This window comes from Lepeophtheirus salmonis, chromosome 11 (assembly GCF_016086655.4).
Source record: "Lepeophtheirus salmonis chromosome 11, UVic_Lsal_1.4, whole genome shotgun sequence".
In the NCBI taxonomy this organism is placed as follows: domain Eukaryota; kingdom Metazoa; phylum Arthropoda; class Copepoda; order Siphonostomatoida; family Caligidae; genus Lepeophtheirus; species Lepeophtheirus salmonis.
In genome coordinates, this window is record NC_052141.2 from 4685136 (window position 1) to 4704672 (window position 19537).

Here is a 19537-nt window from a genome sequence, read left to right on the forward strand (position 1 = left end):
TTTGGCTAATATTTTTTAATCCTCAACAAAAAAAAAAACTATTTAAAAAACAAAAATTCCTTAATTTTGGGTGGTTTACAACCCCTCCAGCCCTCTTCCTGCGGATGCCCCTGGGTTTTAGCTAGTTTTTATATATTATTTACAATTATTTTAGTTCTCATTATATAGTATTGTTTTTAAAGAAAAAATGTATGCTTTTTGAGTTAGTTTTTTCGTAATTTTCCAAAGTATGTCGTTTTAAAAGTGATAGAAGAAACTATTGTTGATTGAAAAAAAAATGGATCGCTTCAAATCATAACGGTCTGTGACCGGTTTAGAGTTTTCGGACTGCGACTCAACACTATTACATAAAATCATTCAACTCTTTCAGTATAAGGTTGTCCCAAAGGATTCTTAAAATAAATAAATATACTCTTTGATACTCCAAAATAACAAAAATCAGATAAATATACTTTTATATATTATGTAGATGTATGGATAAAGATGTATAAAGCATGTCCTAGAGAGGAGAGTAGCTTTTTCTAGTTGATAGTCTGAACCAGGGCTGCAGAGTCGGATTCAGTGCCCTTTTTTTGACCGACTCCGGGTTCAAAAATTATTACAATTTATGTAAATAAAATTTATTTATAATCGAGTGCTTACTTTTGATGTTTTGTAGTGTTTTTTTTTTTTTTGTTTTTTTCTAAATACTTATAAGTCATAAATATAAAGTACTATTAATTGACGAAACTTGAAAACTTATTCATATATAAGTTAACTTCACAAATTTCAAACTTGCTCAATAGTCTATAAAATTACAATTCCCGAATATTTCTAAAGTATAACTTATTATTTTGGGTAATCCACTAACCATGCTAGTGGATTACTTAGTCTTGTGGATAGTCAATGTCAACAGAGTAAAGTGTAACGTAGCAGTGAGAGATTGTTTTGATTATTGTTCTTCCTCGGTTACGAGTGCATAAATTATGGTCAGAAACTTATGAATATATTAGCAACAGATAGATTTTGATCAATTTCATTTGTTGTTCATCTTGTAAAATATAGTATATTCCAAATATTTTCTTTAGGCCTTCTACAATTATTTACTACATATAACTAATAACTAACTATAGCTATAAATTAAATCTATATATAGACTCAAATGACTCAATATAGTATTAAAAATTGTGTGTTTTGTAGTAGAAGTTGTAGTCGGGCATTTTATGTACTCACTCTGCAGCCCTGGTCTAAAGAAACGTTTTTATTTTCTAAAGCTGCCATCATGATGATTTAATTCTAGAAGACACAACATCTATGGGTAGAGTAATATCTATTGTGGGTGCTCATGAAATATTTACGAAGAGTAACAATGAGGAGTGTGTGGAAATTCTGTGGATGTGACTTAACAGATTCATTGCTTGGTTTTGAGTAAAGATACAGACCTGGGGTTCTTGAAAATCTTTTTGCGTAGAGTTGAATCTCTAGCTTGATGTAAACAAAAATCCCAAGCCGTTTGCTCAAACGATTGAAAATGGAGGCTCCTTAGACAGAAATCACAGGAGTGACATCTGAGTGTATTTATTAAAAACGACGGACAGTGATACCGAGAATTACATGGATCTTCTATACTATTAAAGCAAATTTTATTCTATTAGCCGATGCCTCATTATTTGTGTCAATGCAGGGTACTATAGCTAGGGAATATAATAATATGTATTTTTAAATCAGCAATGTTTTCCCAGCAGTAGAATCTTCGTTCCGACTATTGTATTTCTGTGACCGAGTGGGATATCTATTGTTGATAGTGGAGAGTATCATTACCGATAAGTTTAACATAACTCTAAAGTCATTCATAAAGAGGCATCTTAGAATGAGAGGAGATAATTATTATAAAGTCGAAGCAATAATTGCCAAGACACTTACGATTACTTACGTTTGTAGAGCAAAATGTACTTCTCTTCCTACAGGTTTAAACAAAGAAATTGCAAAATATATATTGAAACAATGGACTTTTAAACCGGAAAAGGTTTATATTAGTTTATGAACGGGACTCTTACACCATCCTTTTAATATCTTTGGAATCTTTGATGCTTTTTTAAATAACTTGAGAAAACTCTGTTTTTTATTCATTTGTTTTTATAATTTAAATTACTGATCTTTAGTGGGAATTTTATATATGTGAAAGGATAGAAATAATAAAAAAACAATGTTTTCCCTACACAAATACTAATATAAATGTTGAAGGTTCCTCCCCCCTTTCCTCCAAATCATATGTCAAACAATGGATATTAACAAGGGTCTGTAGGTGTAACCATTTTACCAAAGTTCGGGCCTAAATAAAATAGGATCCAAATTAAAGTTATATTTTTACTGATCACTGATGCCCAAATTAAATGTGTATCAGTTATTATTGTAATAATAGCATTGGAATATCCACATGATGAAATCCTTTAGTTAGATATCGCTCCAAGCAACAATCCAGATAAATAGAGATGCTACGTTTGATACAGATACTATTTTTTTAACTAAGATTAAGGATAAAGCAACACTACAAGCTTTTTAAGATCCCTCAGATATTTTTTAAGATCTGTAAAAGTTCGAGTATACAAAACTGGTACAGCTCTAGGATTCTTTTTGATGATACAACTCCACTTATATTGTACATGAGTACTTCGTATCCAGTGTATTGACCCGTCCTATCTCAAATACGTGATAAATCCATAAGTATTTTCTTGCAAAAGATATTTAAGCTAGTGTTATGTAAGTCCTCATTCAGGACTGAAGACTATTTTCCACTCCAGTTCAGTCTCAGTCTGCTTCAGTTCATTTCAGTGCATTTTAGTTCTAAAAGTTATACACTTTGGTCATTGATGACGTCACTCAATTGTATTGCGATTTTTGTATTTTTGAGTATTGCAAGTTTACTTCGGGCCCGGGTCCAAGATCCGTTCTATCTCTAACTTGAGGTGAAATTTTGAAATATACATGCGCGTGACCTCAATCCATTTTTTTTCATACATTCAGAGTGTTCTGTAGGCGTTTGTTGTTGATACTCCGTATTCAATTAAGCTAAGTGGTTATTATAACAGTAAATAGCTTCAGAATGTTTATGTTGAATTGTATGTAGAGTGCTCCAAAATTAGGTATGATTCAATTACACATGTATTTTGATGGTACATTTTAAAGTATGAGCCTACTTTGATAAAATATCAAATGAATAAAAAAGAAAGGTGAATGTTCTATTTTGTATAATGCTCCTTATAAACGTTATCTGAGTATATTTCAGCCAACACTTTTTGGTAAATAATTGGAAATTTGATCACTTTTGGGTTTATTCTATATCATACCTTTGAGAGATGAGAAGTGTATTAATAGGTAACGAGCAACATGATACATAACACGCTGACTATTAATGTATATTTTTCACAGAGAGTTATTAAAGGTGGTAAAATCTTTTACTTTAGTCCTTAATCCCTTAAATACAGGGTGCAGCAGGCAAATTTTCTATTTTTGTTTTATAATAATGGGAACATTGAAAATTGAAGTTTTGATAATCATATCCAATCGGTGACGTCCCTCATAAACCAAACACTGAATAAACCAAACTTTGGTATTTTAATACTGGGTGATTTTTTTTTACATTTCGGCGTTTCTCTTTAAATAAATTTTCATCCAGAGGTCTCAAAGAGTTTAATATTTTATACAAAAATATTTTAAATTAAAATAACAACATACCTTATTTTATAGTTGTGGATGATTATTTGGTTGAGTAAATAGTAATGGGCGATTCTGCAAAAGCCTTAAAAATGTTGGTTTTTCCTACATAAAACCGCTTTCAATAACCCGATTTGAATATATCACACCAATTTCCAATTCTTGCATTATAACCACTCTACTGGACTACATTTTAGCTTTCGAGCAGGACTATTTGGGAAGTTATTCGCATTCAAATAACCTTGCATATTTCAAATTATGAAAATGAATTGAAAAAATTGTTTTTTCATTATATTATAAATCAAAGTTTCATAAATTCCACAAACTAAAACTCAAAATGTAAATTGTAATTAGGTTAATTTCATAAAATATTATGTTAAACCATTTTAAATATACTTTTTTATGAACTAATTATGATTATGCAAAGTTATGTTGATGAGTTAACAGTTTTTTTAATAATTTCAACAAAATAAAAATTTATTTTAAGGAATACAAAAAGCTGAAAAATTAGTTTTATTTGGAGCTCAAATTAAGAATGTAAGAGAAAATTTGGAATAGCAAAGGAAACTTGATGTTTTTTAATTGCTTTGTATATATATTTTATTTTATTTTAATGAGAAGATCAAAATACTAAAAAATTTATTTGTCAAAAATAAAGTTTTTAAAGTGTCAACTCCTGACATTTGATATTTTAATAAAATACTTACTTAATACCAAAAACCGGATGAAAAATTAATCATATGTTTTTTAGGGAAGAAAAAATTAAACTCTTTGGCACAAAAACAAGCTAGAATGATTTTTCTCAAAATTGAGTGTATTTGTAAATTTTGACCAAGTATTATTAAATTTTTATCTACAAATTATTTTCATTACCCCTTGAAGTGTTGCAAATACCACTTAAAGATGATCAAAGTCTCATTAAAAGAATGAGAATTGGACATATTTTCAATTTGAAAAGGCCCATGGGCTTATATAAGTATTTTTAAACAAATAAAGGTTCTAAACTAGTGCTAAAGTTCTTAAGCATCTTAATTCACCCCACAACTTTGAATAATAAGCCAATAATTTACTTAAGTATGTTTTTATGTTGAAAACCCCAATTTTGAAATGCTATAAAATTACTCAGATAATTAAAATGGAAATTTTTCGCAAATGAATACAACCTATTGGAAAAAAGTATTCTCGACGCTGCTAACTTTGATTAAATATTAATCAGGCGGGCATTATTTATCCACATGGATTATTTTGGCAAATTATCGTCCATTTCTAAAAAAAAAGTTTCCTTAGTTTTTCCCTTTAAGTACCCAAAATAATACCCAAAATATTGGGTCTTGCTGTAAATTAAAGGCAACTGACTAGGACCAAATGAGAAAAAAGAAAAGAAATCGATAGATTTATTGGTCAAAAAGAACCTTATCGAGTGTAATATAAGTTTATAAAATCAAATAAAGGTGTTAAATAATAGCTACATTTCTTGTATATCTAAAACCATAATTTGACTAATTATCCTATAATTGACTCAAATATGTCTTGGAACTATTGGGCTATATGTATACATGAAGTAAAAAGATAATTTCTTGATTTTAATTCAAAATTGCTTTTATGTTGCTTTTTTTTTTTTGGCAAATTATCGTCCATTTCTAAAAAAAAAGTTTCCTTATTTTTTCCCTTTAAGTACCCAAAATAAATGAGAGGTGGACATTTTTCATATAAAAGGGGCATATGAATTGTTTGTGTTGTTTTTGACCAAAAATAAGTTACAAGCAAAGATGAGGGAAAAAGGGCATTATCACGATACAAAAGCCGTCAATTGTTTTTCCACAATTCTGGACGATATCTTCTGATTGCTTTTCGACAGAAGTGCATAACTTCAATATAATTATCTTTATTGACTGTACGCTCATATGGTAAAGACTCCTGATGTACTACGCCATGGTAGTCGAAAAAAACATTGGCATTATAGTTGGCTGCTTTTTGACCATCTTGGAAGAGTTAATACCGATTGTAAACTTTTTTTTTATTACTCAGAACAGTTTCACCGTGTACCACTGTCAACATCTCAAGTGTTTTGGAGCGCTTAATTTCATTATTTTGAACAAAATTTGATACAAATGTTTTGATCGATGTTTTTGAATAGCAAAAAATCACCAAACACGCAGAATACTTTACAGTTATGTCTCTTGCAAACAAACAAAATATACCCAAACATTAGCTGAAACAGTAAATATAAACATTAAAAAAAAAAAAAAAAACGACCATACTACAGGGGCGTCCGCAGGCATATTTTTTTGGGGGTGGGAGGGGTGGGGCTTTGTATTTGGAACTTTTATGAAAATAAATCCTAAAATTACAATTTTTTGGGAAAAAAATAAAACTTAACTTTTCTAGAGCAAAAGTTTAAAATGAAATTTTTTGAAAATAATTTAAGAAATCCATTGATATCATCAAAAAATTAATTTTTTTGTACAAAAATCTCAAGCAGTTAACAAAAAATCAAATTAGATTAAGATTAAATTTCAAATGTGAAACTTTTTGAAAAAAAATCTCAAATATTAAAAATATTTCAAAAATCCTAAGATATTCACAAAAAAAAAAATTAAATAAAAAATTGCAAAACTAAATTTCAAATATATAATTTTTGAAAAATAAATTATATAATAAATTTTTCGCCGAAAAATTTCAAAATCCATAGCTATTCTCAAAAAATTAATTTTTTGAGAATGAAATATTTAAAAAGAAATTTTAAATATTAAATTTTGTAGTAAGAATCCAAAATTCCTTAATTTAGGGGGAGGGGAGACTATAGCCCTTCCCCCTGTACCAAATGTACTTTGCCCGCGAAATTTGAAAAGTATCCTTACTTTGGGCTGTATTTATGTATATAAAAAATAAAATGAGATTGTTTCCTTTTCTTGATGTTTGTTCAAGATGGTTTCTATGATGATACACTACAAATATGATATTTGTTTTCAAGTCTTTTACACCTCGATACATAAGGGTAGGGATATACTTTGTTTAAAAGGAGGGAAAAGCAGCAAAAGTAGATCAGGGAAATGAAAGAGAGAGAGAGAAAAAAACACAGAAATTGTTTGTGTTTTCCCATAAATCAATTATAAGGAAAATGTATTTATTCGTTTCTCGATCAATATTCATTAAGGAGTCAAAAGACGAAGAAAAGTATATAAATATGCATGTATATATAATGTACCTTAAGAGAGAAAGTTTTATATTTTGATTCTTTAAAGTAGAATCTACCAAAGTTAATCATTATTTATTAATATCTGTTATTTATACGGAGAGAGATGAGATAAGAAAGTGGATTTCTTTTGATTATGCATAAGGAAGTAAAAGGCGCATCATGTCATGTCAATCCTTTTATGAAAATAAAAGAAATCAAAATTTATTTAATATATATTCTCCAGAGGAATATCATATAACTCCTGCGTCAATATAAAAGCAATTGTGAACAAGCAATGAACAAAAGGAGTAAATCCGAATAACTCCTTTTTCTTCATTTATTATTCATTGACATACTTGAGCCAATTATAACTTTATTACTCGATTTATGGCAAAAGTAGTGATACACAATAATCTTAACTATAGTTTAGGATCTCTATTGGGCTTAAGGGACTTATATTCGCCCCGATATGACCTCTTTTTGAATAAAATCTATCTTTTTCTCTATTGTCAGTTACGATCAATTGTGATTATTTTAAATAATATCATTAGCAGATCCAAAGAGCAATAATATTAATTGTTTAGTAGTTTTTTAAAGCTTTATAAGACAATATTAATGGACTTTATGTGGTACATCAACCTAAAAACGATATTGAACAAAAATTAAGGAAAGGATACATTTCGGTGAGGGGTAGCACAGGTTCTCATTTCGACCATACCCCTAATTGCATAGTAGAGGAAGGAACAATCTGGGGAGGAGTGTCTTGTGGACCCATCATGCTTTAACCAAGTCAACCATTTCTGACCTTAAGTCGTTTGGCCTTGGTTGCTGTTGAAAGCAGTTGCCGATGTCGTTGTACATAAGAGGCCTTCTACTTCATTTACGTCCTCACATCCCAATCACTAATATTGAAAGCCTGGGTATGTTGCCTCATCGACTGGACTGGACTTTTGGCGATATTGATGTCCACATTCGGACGTCTATCCCTCCCAAGGAAAATCTCAAGGCTCTGACCTGAAGCAAACATGTATTTAATCTTGTAAACAAGACTCTTAGAGTAGCCTACGATCTTCAGAATCTTCTCGACACTCACTTGGGCGTGGAGTAAATTGAGACACACCCTTGTCTTTTCGTCTTGATGCTTCCAACTGTTTATTTTTGAAAATATGGGGATTGTCTCCTAATAATTCCAAGAACAATATCTTGTGAAAAAAGTTAATTAACCAGAATAAGTTCGCTCAAAAAGTGTTTTCAAGATATTTTTATGCTGCTCCTACACCGTGCGCGGAAAACTGCACTGGAAAAATTGTCCGTAAAAGATTGTCCTGGAGAAAATTGCCCATGCTTCTTATATTTATGACAAATATCTTAACACATTTGATTGTTCCATCCCCCAAAGAAAAAACCTTCAAGTGTGGGTAATATTGTTGCAATATAGGAGGATAAGGGGGGAATAAATAGCTTAGTGCCCCTTAAAATATGGTTGAATAATCTCAACCCTCGGATCGGGAAGTGCTTCAGGGGTAGTGTGGGATTTTTACAACTCCCGCCAATGCATCCCAGAAATCTATCTAATGACAAAAAAATACTTCCAAGCTGTGTGGAGTACTTGAGGGTACTCCTGGATCCTTTAAAACCACCGCCAAAGTATCACATACATCCAAGGAACCCTTATAATATCCATAAATGATTCCAAGCCCTCGAGTTGCGTAGGGTCCTTGAGGGTACCCCTGGATCCTTAAAAACCACTACCAAATCATCACATAAACAAAGCATGGATGTATTGGTGGTGGTTTTTAAGGATCCAGGGGTACCCCCAAGTACCTCGAGCAATCCATGGGCTCAGAACTATTTTTTGGTATATGAGGGTTTCCTTGGATGTATTGAATGAAATTGATGTTGGTTTTTAAAGATCCAGAGGTATCCCCAAGTACCTCTTGCAACCCAAGAGCTCGGAACTATATTTGGTATATGAGGGTTTCCTTGGATGCATTGGGGGGGGTAGGTTTTTTATTAAAGGGAGTTCCTTGGATGTATTGACAGTGGTTTTTAAGGATTTAGGGGTACCCCCAAGTACATCGTACAACCTGAGAGCTATGAACTATTTTTTGGGTATAAGAATGATTCCTTAGATGTATTGGCGATGGTTTTTAGCAATTCCAGACTACACTCGGGCCAATCTGAGGGCGGAGGGTATTCAACCATTTTTTAAGAGCCCCTAAACTATTTATTATAGATGTCCTTACCAATCCTCTCAATCTATTTCTTACAAGATTGGAGGGAATTTAAAAAAATTGCAGGGAAATTGTATTGCAATAACATTACTTACACTTGAAGATACTCCCTTGGGGAATGGAACAAACGAATATGTTTAGATAGTTGTCATAAATAATACTAATCGAATTTATAATGTGGTATTATTTATCATGAAGTTTGAACAAAATGTAGGTAATTTTCCTAACTGGCAATTTTCCTCCATGGCAGTTTTCTCTAGTGCAATCTTCCACGGGCAATTTTCCCCGGGGCAGGTTTCCTAGTACCCTTCTACCCATATGAGGAAAAAACTTTCATATATAAAATAATAACATCGATTCTCAATGTTGTTATTTTTTGTTTTTATTTTTGCTCTCAAACATCATGTTTTATTTACGTGTATATTCCCTTATAAAACCATGATAAATGCTAAACCATTTGATGGTTATGAGAGCTAAGAGATAGATACCGTTTCTCCAAAATGATGGTTTTTTTTCTTCTTCTTCTTCTCATTCCTTGCCTTCCTACTCTAATATCGTTATTATGATGATGATTACTTTATGTGGTATGTACAAATAGTATTCATATCATCTATGAATGCTATTTATAAAACTCTACGATGATAAATGGTTAAAAGTTCCATGTTGTTTTTTATTTTGTCACTTGAAGGTCGATTCTTTTAGTCACCCCCCCCCTACTTTTATAAGAAGACGATGACGCATTTTGATGTGAGCTATTTGAAAAATGATTATTGAAGGAGGGACTTTTATATATAGATATAGATATTTACGTATGTAAGGCGTCATCATAATAACAATATGGAACAAAAATGAAGAAACTCCAAATTTATAATTTCTTACTTAATTACCCATGATTTCATAAGCATATTGAAGTCAGTTATAGCCTTAATCTTCAAGTTTCAGGGATATTTTAAGATATCCAAGAGTTTTTGCTAAAATATTTAACCATTATTTGATTTTAGTGACTGACATTGGCCCCGATATGGTCGCTTTTAGCCATAAAAATATCAATGTATCATTTATTATTTGTGACGATCCATTTTGACTAGAATATGAGTCCAATTTTTGGCATACTCAAAGGGCTTATAAGAATAATTTGCTAATATAAACTGACAACAATTTACTAAAACATACTTATAAATATCTTCTTCACATGTAAAAAAAAAGAGAAAATCCCAATTTATTATTGTAGTTTATAAATTTTTTCCAGCCCAATATTTCATAGGCTTATTTGACTCAATTATAGGCTTATTATTCAAATTACTGGCTTAAGTTGAGATAAAAAATAATTTTTGCTTGAAGTTACAACCTTTCTTTGATTTAAAAGACATATATGGATCCCGATATGACCCATTTTATTCAAAATCAATAGATTTTGTATATAGCCCGTTAGCACAAAAGCAAGCTTAACTGAATTTTTCTTAAAATTGAGAATGGATTTCTATTGTACTCATCTCAATTGTTATTATCAAATCATTCTTATTAACTCGTTGGGTGTGTAGCGAATTGTATTTGAAAAAAAAAATGAAACATTGATATATCTTATGGTTGAAAGGAGTCATATCGGAGTCTATATGAGTCTTTTAAATCTCATAAAGATTATAAACTATAGTAAATACTCTTAAGTATCGTCAACCGTACCATAATTTTGTATAATATACCTATTTTTCACTCAAATATGTCTAAGAAATATTGGCCTGTATTATAAATGAACTAAAAAAATATTCTTAATTCTCTCCTTTTCTTGATTTTTGTACAATTGTATTTATATTCAGGTACCCAAGTCATAAAAATAATATAGTAAAAACTCCTTCATATCTTAATGAATCACATAAATTTGACTGCAGGCCCTAAAATTGATTCAACTATCTCTATAAAATATTAGGTTGTATGTACGAGTTTATTTATGGTGTAAAAAATTGGTTGGAATTTCTAATTTTCCTGATTTTGGTTCAATATTATTTTACAAAGGATAGTGAGTCTTATTAACCACAAGATATTTTTTCTTATATATGAATTTCTTACCTCACAAAAGTAGCCTCAATGATTACAAATAATTATGCTATCGAGCTAGAGGTGGTACTATTATATTTGATCTTAACCAAGAATTCCAAATTAGTGGATTTTGTCAAAATCAAGAAACTATATGCAGATTTATTCGTGAAACCCCAACATTTTTTTATCTTTACACAATCACAAATTACTAATTACTTGATCAGCCAACTGTCTGCAATTATGAAATAGCACATGTCACTAATGAAATTGTACATGGTTGTGTTTAGATAATTATCCTTTTAAAGCTACTGAGTGAAAAGTTATTTAATAAGAAACAAAAAAAAAGGAAAAAGGAAAAAATCACCTGGTCTAAAATACCGAAGTTTGGTTTACTCTCTGTATGGGCAATGGAGGACGTTAATTATCCGTAACAATAGAATACAACAAAACTTTAAACCTCTACCATCATTATGAAACAAAAGTTAACTTTTCCTTATGTATAAAACTTGTTTAATTGCTAAATAGAAAAAGGACGTTATGTTGCTGCCCACTATAAATATTGGAATTGTTAATCCTGAGGGTATTAATAAATTGTTTGTCAAATATTATAAAAATGAATAGATGATCAAAATATATTATGTACTAGACACAATGTATTATTTAGGCTCAAAGTGCCCAATTTTTTTGTTTTTTTTCTTTTACTTTGTGGTTTACTTAATAAGAAAAGCTCTTCAATCCCCAACGACTTTCTTTAATCGTTAATCGTGTAATTGGCTGTAATTGGATTATTTATTTACATAATTACTTTCCTTATTTACTTCATGCTTCAGGGGACATGTGTCAAGAAAAAATATATACATGAATAAATATAAATTATTCATTTAAATTTCGTTAAAATATATTTGATAAAATGCATAAAGAACATATATTGAAAATATGGTGTGTTAACATAAAGACAATTTTGAACAAAAATCATGAAAAAGAGATATACACAGATACCTAATTCATGGACATAGATGGGTCGTTTGACAAGTCCGAGAGATGGCACTGCTGGTGTGTATGTTTAATTAGTAGCATCTTTTGATAGAGCATACTCCAACTTTCTGCCAGATCAGTCTATTGCTTTCTTTTTGGCATTCGTTTGAATCGAAAAAGTGGAGTGGTTTTCAAAAATGGACGAAACAGAATTTCGTGTGTTCATTAAACATTACTTTATGAAAGCAAAACGCCTCTCTGCACTTTCAATTAGAGCAGTTTATAAGGGGGCTCAAAATTTTCGGAGTGGCCATATGGGCACAGCTGACGATGAACGTTTTGGACGCCCTGTTGAGGTTACTGCTCCAGAAATCATTGATAAAAATCATGATGTGTAGATAGATGACAGAACAGTGGAGGTGTGTGAGATTGCTAGTGCTGTTAGAATCTTGAGTTGGAATCCCATTTCCATTCATTTTGAGTCCACAATAGCTGAGGTGTGAGCTGGTGCATTGCCCATACTTGTTTGTGGGGCAATCCTGAACGTTTTTCTTGTAGCTCAGTTTTCAAACGGTCCAATAACAATGAATATTAGGCCCCTGTAATAGTTTTATCCTTTTACATATAGTCGATTAGGATTATTCCTTGGGAATCTAAAAGAAAGTCACAATAACCTTTCTGGCTGATTCCTCGATTCAAACGAATGACAAAAAGAAAGAAAAATAGACGGGTCTGGCTGAAAGTTGGTGAGTGATCTTCCAAGGGATGCTACTAACTAATCATAACCTCGATACAAGCCAGTAGTGCCATCTCTTGGACTTTACACGAATTTTCAAACGACTCACGTATTTGAATCAATTATAGGCATATTTTTCAAAATATGAGAATGTTAGATATATGAGGCATTACTAAAAATTACAGAATAAAATCAACAGACTGAATGAAAAGGGAAATATTAAGTATTTAATCATTCAATATGGAAATGGAATGTTTCTTTGGTAATTAACTCACTTATTTGGTAAATTTATGCAACAATATTCATTCAATCGGACTTTCAATCCCATAAAGATATTCCAATTATACTTTCTTAACAGGTGTTACTGAACGGATAAAAATGTAGAAAATCTATTTATTCTTGTCTGTATGGGGATGTAATGGACTTCTTGATGTAGTAGGTAGTCCGGATGGATATGCCAAGAGTCTCTGCAGCCTTCATCGTACTGACACTTAGAAGATCCCAAACGCGTTGACTTTTTTCTTTGTACCTCCGACATTTTTATACTTAGAGACATGGTAATTAAGCAAAAGTTGTTTATTTTTGTTTCAGCTGTCGTTTAATTGTGTGCCCAAACGTTATTGAGTTTGACCCCATAAAATATATTGCTTGACAATGTGCATACCCTACACCTCTAATTTAGAGTTGATTTTATCAAAATAGATGGCTTAAAGACCATATATCAACGCCATGAAGCTCAACCCATAGACAAATAATATAAGTTTTTTGACTATGTGCATCCAAAATAAATGCTTTAATTCTACATATTTGGAAAAATATAAGAAAACAATAAGACATACAGCGTCAAAATAATCGAATATATTAAAGATATAAAATCAGTGATATATGTAAAACTTGGAATATTTTCCAAACCATCTATTCTCTTTTTTGCTGTAAAGAAAGTTAAAATTGAGACTCACAAACTTTATAACACTACAGGATGTGCATATAGATTTATAAACCAATAAAGGTATTAACTTGGCGGACGTACACTGTGCATTGAGTAAAGCGGGACCCTTATCGGTTTAATTTTGCACGCAAGAACTCGAAGATCCTCCCCCACGTTAAGACGCGATCTGTATTTATTTTGGATTTATAAATTAATACGGAAAAGGTATTTTGACATAAATAAGTTGAGCCAAGTGATATTAGTTATTATAAAGCTGATTTTTGTAAAAGGGAGTACTCAAGTGTCATAGAAATCCGGAACTTTTAAAGTGTTTTAGAATCAAAATATGTTTTTTTTTTATGTTTTGATAAGTGGATCTTCCATATCAGACGACATATGATTAGCTGTGACTATAAAAGGGGCGTATCCATTTATATTTTTGTTTTATTCAAAACTTTCTTCGGGGAAATACTTTATATCAAGAAAAGACATATAAAAAATGTACATTCATCTTTTTTTTTTTTTGGTTAGACTACATATATGGTCTCAATACAAAAGAACGAAATAAAACATAAGTAAATAATATTAAAGCTATACCTAAAACGATTTTTTTGTAAGTCTGTTTTCTTTACTTTGTTTCTTTCTTCTATTGGGCTAGTGTCCTGCGGTGCACCACGGATAATACCAAAAGCATTTCGTTCGATAGCCACTGAGGGGGGTCCTTCATTACCGTTGCTATTTGTTGATCTATCTGTTGCGATAAGTAACTGTTTTCAGTGATATTTTCGGCTATGAAGTTAGATAATGTTGACGCAATATACTGTTCCATTTCCTCCCTATATAGAGTATCGAAGATCCATTCCCTCTCGATAGAGGGAGATCTAGATCTTTTGAGTCTTATTGGGCTTCTGAGGTAGTCTTGATGGCCTTTTTTGGGCTAAAAGTCAAGATTTTTTCTAATTTCTTCCCAACTAACTGATACAATTTTTCCATCATTCAAGTTTCGATACCAATTTAAATTATAGTCTTTTTTTTTTTGGGAAATCCTCCCACGACCCCTACAGGGGTTGCACTCCCTTCTTGGGAACCACTGGCCTTATGAAACATCATAATTAAGGATACCAAGGAGGAAATCATAATTAAATGGCCCTGACCGTTTTGTGTCCACACTCTCTACAGAGTTAAGTTAAGAAAACCTTTCTTTTTTTTTTGACTAAAAAAAAGTTTGACACTTTTTTTTAAATATTTTTCTCCCTTATGAAGTAAATTAGAAATATTTTTGTAAAAGAGTTGAAAGCATTTTTTTTTGTCATTTGGAGTATAATACATTTTTGATATATACATACATACATTATACTTCAAACTCTCTTTTCTTTTTTCTACTACTATCATTATATCCTTTCTTAAATACAAAAGGATAACAAAAAAGAAATAGAAAAGCAGTTGTTGTTGTTGTTTTTTTAAGTTTTTTTTTTTTTTATTCAACAATATATGAATATGTTCTTCTATTTTCCTTTCATATGTTTATATACATACAAATAGATAATGAAATGATATGTGGCCCGTCAACAAAAAAGCATGTTTTAATGATATGCTCTCAAAATTAAATGTGGACTACCCCTATCTATTATTGTTATTTAAGCCGTAGAACACAGTTTAACACTGTTTTTTTCAATCAAGTTTGTAGGTATAACTAAGACTCAGTGCCATATTTCGACATGAAAAATAATATATATGAAAATCAAAGTAAATACTAAATTGATAAAAAACATTTCAGTATTTAAAAAATGAATTATTTATTACGTTATCTTCATTATATTTAATAAAAAATGTAATTAAACACCATTTAAATCGAGTAAAATGAAGGACCTTACTTAGACGCTAATATCCTGTTTATTTTTTCTTCAAATGCGTAATATAATAGCTGAACATATATAATATACCTTATGTTTCAATTTAAAAAAAATTATCTTCAAAAAAGGTCGATTTTGATTTATCTATGGTCAATTAAGTTTATAATATTTATTAAAAAATTTAAATAAAGTAAACTAGTTAGGTTGCTTGAATAAAAATTACAATAATATTCCTACGAAAAAAATTAATTATATAAGAGTCTATATAATTACATAATTTATATGTAAAGGGATTAAAACAAGTAGTATATATATATACTAAGCATCTATTAACTTGTTTTAATTCCCTTACATAAAAATTATGTAATTATATAGACTCTTATGTAATTAATTTTTTTCGTCGGAATATTATTCTTGTATTGTTTTATCATCTCGAAAAATGGCACTGAATCTTAGTTATACCCTAAAAACTTGATTTTTTTAAAAGGCTTTAAAGGCAAAGCTTTCATGGATTGAAAGTTTTAATGGTCATATTCGTGTTCTATGGCTTCAATAGCATTAATAAATGTGAGTTTCAGTCTGCGCGCGTTCCAAGACCTTCATTTTGTTATATACTGTTATTGTCCATTTCTATCAATAAATATTTCTTAGTAACCCTTGGAGTATAGCGGAAATTGAGCTAAAAGTACTCAAAATGGATTATCGCAATGACAAATTGATTGACTGTATAACTAAAACGGGCCATATCAGCCCCAAAATAAGTATCTTAAGTCTTAAGAAAGTTATAAAATACAGCTAAAGCTATTGAGTATATGTGCTCATCCCAGTACTTTGAATAATAGATCTTTAATTGACTCAAATAGGGCAATGAAATATTGAGCGTTATGAACAATGTACATATATTAAATTAAAAACATAATTGGGATTTTCTTCTATTCTTGATTTGTGATCAAGATTGTTTTTATATTGCATTTTTCGGTAAATGTTATTTTAAATTTATATCAACAAGTTAATTTTTTAACCATTCGAGTTTTTTTATTTGAATGTGAGGATATCGGGGTCAATATAAGTTGCTTAAATCAAATTTACATTTTGAAATAAAGCGACCATTATTGGACATAATAAAGTATTCCAGAAATTTGAATAATAAACCGATAATTGACCTAAATATGTTTATCAAATATTGGGACGTATGGTTATATGAAGTAAAAAAAAATTAAGATATCGTTCATTTCTTTATTGGTCTTCAAGATTATTTTTAAATTGAAGCCCAACATCTTTATTAATTTGCATACATGTTTGGAACTATAATACTTATAACATGAGGCAAATCAGAGTAACATTGTTATTAAAATGTCAAAAGATATTCTACAAGTCTCCGTTACTTAATAAAATAATTCCTCGTTTAGACTCAATATCTTATAAGGAATAACATTATTCTATAGACTTTCAAGTTAAAAACTCCTTGTTTTGATAAATAAATTGAAAATTAAACAGGATCCCGTGATACCAAATATAACAGTGTATACTTAATTTATGAACTTTCCCAATCGGGAATTTATACATTTGTTTATTTTTGTTCAAGATTGTTATATGGTGACGCACCATATTTATTTATAATATTCTCCGATCAACCATATAATTTACAAGCCTTCCTATTTAAAAAATGATTTTTCCACAGGTCTCCTCTGCACCAAAGCTGGCGTGGAAGTGAACAAGTCGGAATGTTTTAAGAACGCTCTCCTACTACCTATACAAGGAGAGTCCTGCTCCGTGGTATGTCACCGCTCACGCAAGAAAAAGAAGAGGGAAAGGTCATGTGTTCTTGCAGCATGGTCCTCCTGGTCAGACTGCTCTGTGGGCTGCCCTAGTATGCGACGGCGGTTTCGTATTGGATCCAATAAACGGGACGAGGGTAAGGTTTAATTAATTATGTTCATTATAATAAGAAAGGGGGCTGCTTATTAATAGGGAGGATGAAGGGAATTAAGGGGGTGGGGGAATGTGACTGATGATTAGAAATTTTCTGTACTAATAACTAGAGATAAAATTAATGATGTTGTTCATAGAAGAAAGATCAAAGAAGCGGGAGAAAATAAGCAGGGGGTATAATTTGAATAATTATGACATACTCGTTAAGAGTGGGGTATGAGATGAAGCAACGAAAACAAGGGGAAACAAAGAGTTAATGATTTATGAGCTTAAATCCTAATGAAGAAACAAAAATATGAATTTGTTATTTTTTTTCATATTTTGTTGTAATATTCCTCATTCAACTTTTAGGTACATTGTACGCACATATTTATTTGAATATTTCTCTAGAGTAGGGGTTCCCAATCTCGGCCCCCCATGGACTCTTAAGGGATTCAAATTGGATGAATTAGGTGGTCAAGGCTTTGTTTCTTTAGAATTTTTTGGCATTCCTCAAATCTTTTCTAGAATTAGTGGGCTGTCAGTCTGTGAACTTCGATACAAGCTCATGATTTGACCTCAAGGTGAACTTTGTCAATGTTGACCTCCCTGTCAATCCTACAGATGTTACTACGGGAAGCAGCTTCAATTTTGGACTAAACTGTACAAATGTTGGATACTGTCCCTGCTGAACTTGGTCTTTCATTCCGAGGACGATTGGAAAAGTTATTGGTGACATTGTAATCGTTATTGACTTTGTAATCCCGAGGCATGTGGAGAAAAAGATACGTTTGGCAATGTCCTTGATCTTGTCTCCGACGTCAATGCAAGGAGCGATTTTCTTTCATAGCTGTATTTTTTTATTATTATTCAGCTAGAAAGACACTCGCAATTTAAAGCTCCTTACGTTCACGCAAATTATTTTTATGAGAAATGAGCAATTTGAAACATATGATTTATCCTTACTAATCCTTGAAATAATTGGAATGAACTTTTGGTAAATACTGTACGTACTTTATAATTTTGAAATATCTCCTGATGGAGATAGTTTGAAAAATGAGCTTTCCTTGTTAGGGCAGAGACTTTTTAGTCCATGTGTTGTTTTATGGAATTATAGAGAAATGAAATGATCAAGCATACAGCCTAGGCTTTACTTCTATATTTCCTCTCTAGAAGGAATGGAATAAAAATTCATTTTCGGTTCCTTTCATTTTAAAATCCCCAAAATAGACATGATTTTCATCTCTTGTGTAAGTCCACAATGGGATCAGAGAAAAATTAAGACTCGACATGGGAGTAATTTTTCTTATACTAAGCTATTAAAAAAAGTCCATTTATGCTCATCAGAGATGGAGAGGTGCCTTATTGATTTATTGCAGAGTTTTAATTGTAAGTCCTTGTTGGACTCAGAGTAGAATTGAGAATCGACGTCGGAGTAATTTTCGCTAAAGATATTACTTATTTCCTTTTCTCCTCCCTCCCTCGTCACAGCAGATTGTTGCTGATCTATTGAATTGTCATAACATGAATTATCATTACATTTTTTATATTGTCAGGGCTACCAAGTTGATTTAAGAATAAACATGTCTAAAATACACACGATTTCCATCACTTATTGTCAATTGCTACCTTGCTCAAATGTGTACACATTGTTTAGTTACTTTCAATCTTCCCCTTCTTCAAGGTCAAAGGCGAGATAATAATAAGTCAAGTCCTTTATATGATTTATTTGACTAAGGGTCAGCAAATGATGATAGTAGCCACTAACTCCTCCCCCCTCACACCCTGTAATTCCTATAAATAACAAGATACAATTAGTGGTGTATATAAAACCAGAGGTATATTTAAGAAAGGCCTCTAATCTTAAAAGATGTCCTTATTCATCAAATCCTTTGTATAACATTTGGAACAAGAGAGGAGAAAGAGATGTTAATAGCAACCTTTCAAAAAGAGAAAGTGGGTAGAATAAACGGTAAATAATTACTGGGGGAAAAT

The 19537-nt window shown here is 31.0% G+C and overlaps 1 protein-coding gene across 2 annotated transcripts in view; it reads left to right on the forward strand.

The window, feature by feature from the left end:
* LOC121126140 (thrombospondin type-1 domain-containing protein 7A) overlaps positions 1-19537 on the forward strand; it is a 286559-nt gene that overhangs the window by 202673 nt on the left and 64349 nt on the right. For both annotated transcript variants that reach the window (XM_040721441.2, XM_071891671.1), the window contains exon 11: positions 17313-17546. In XM_040721441.2, the coding sequence (XP_040577375.1) occupies positions 17313-17546 (234 nt within the window). The remainder of the gene's footprint in view (positions 1-17312; positions 17547-19537) is intronic.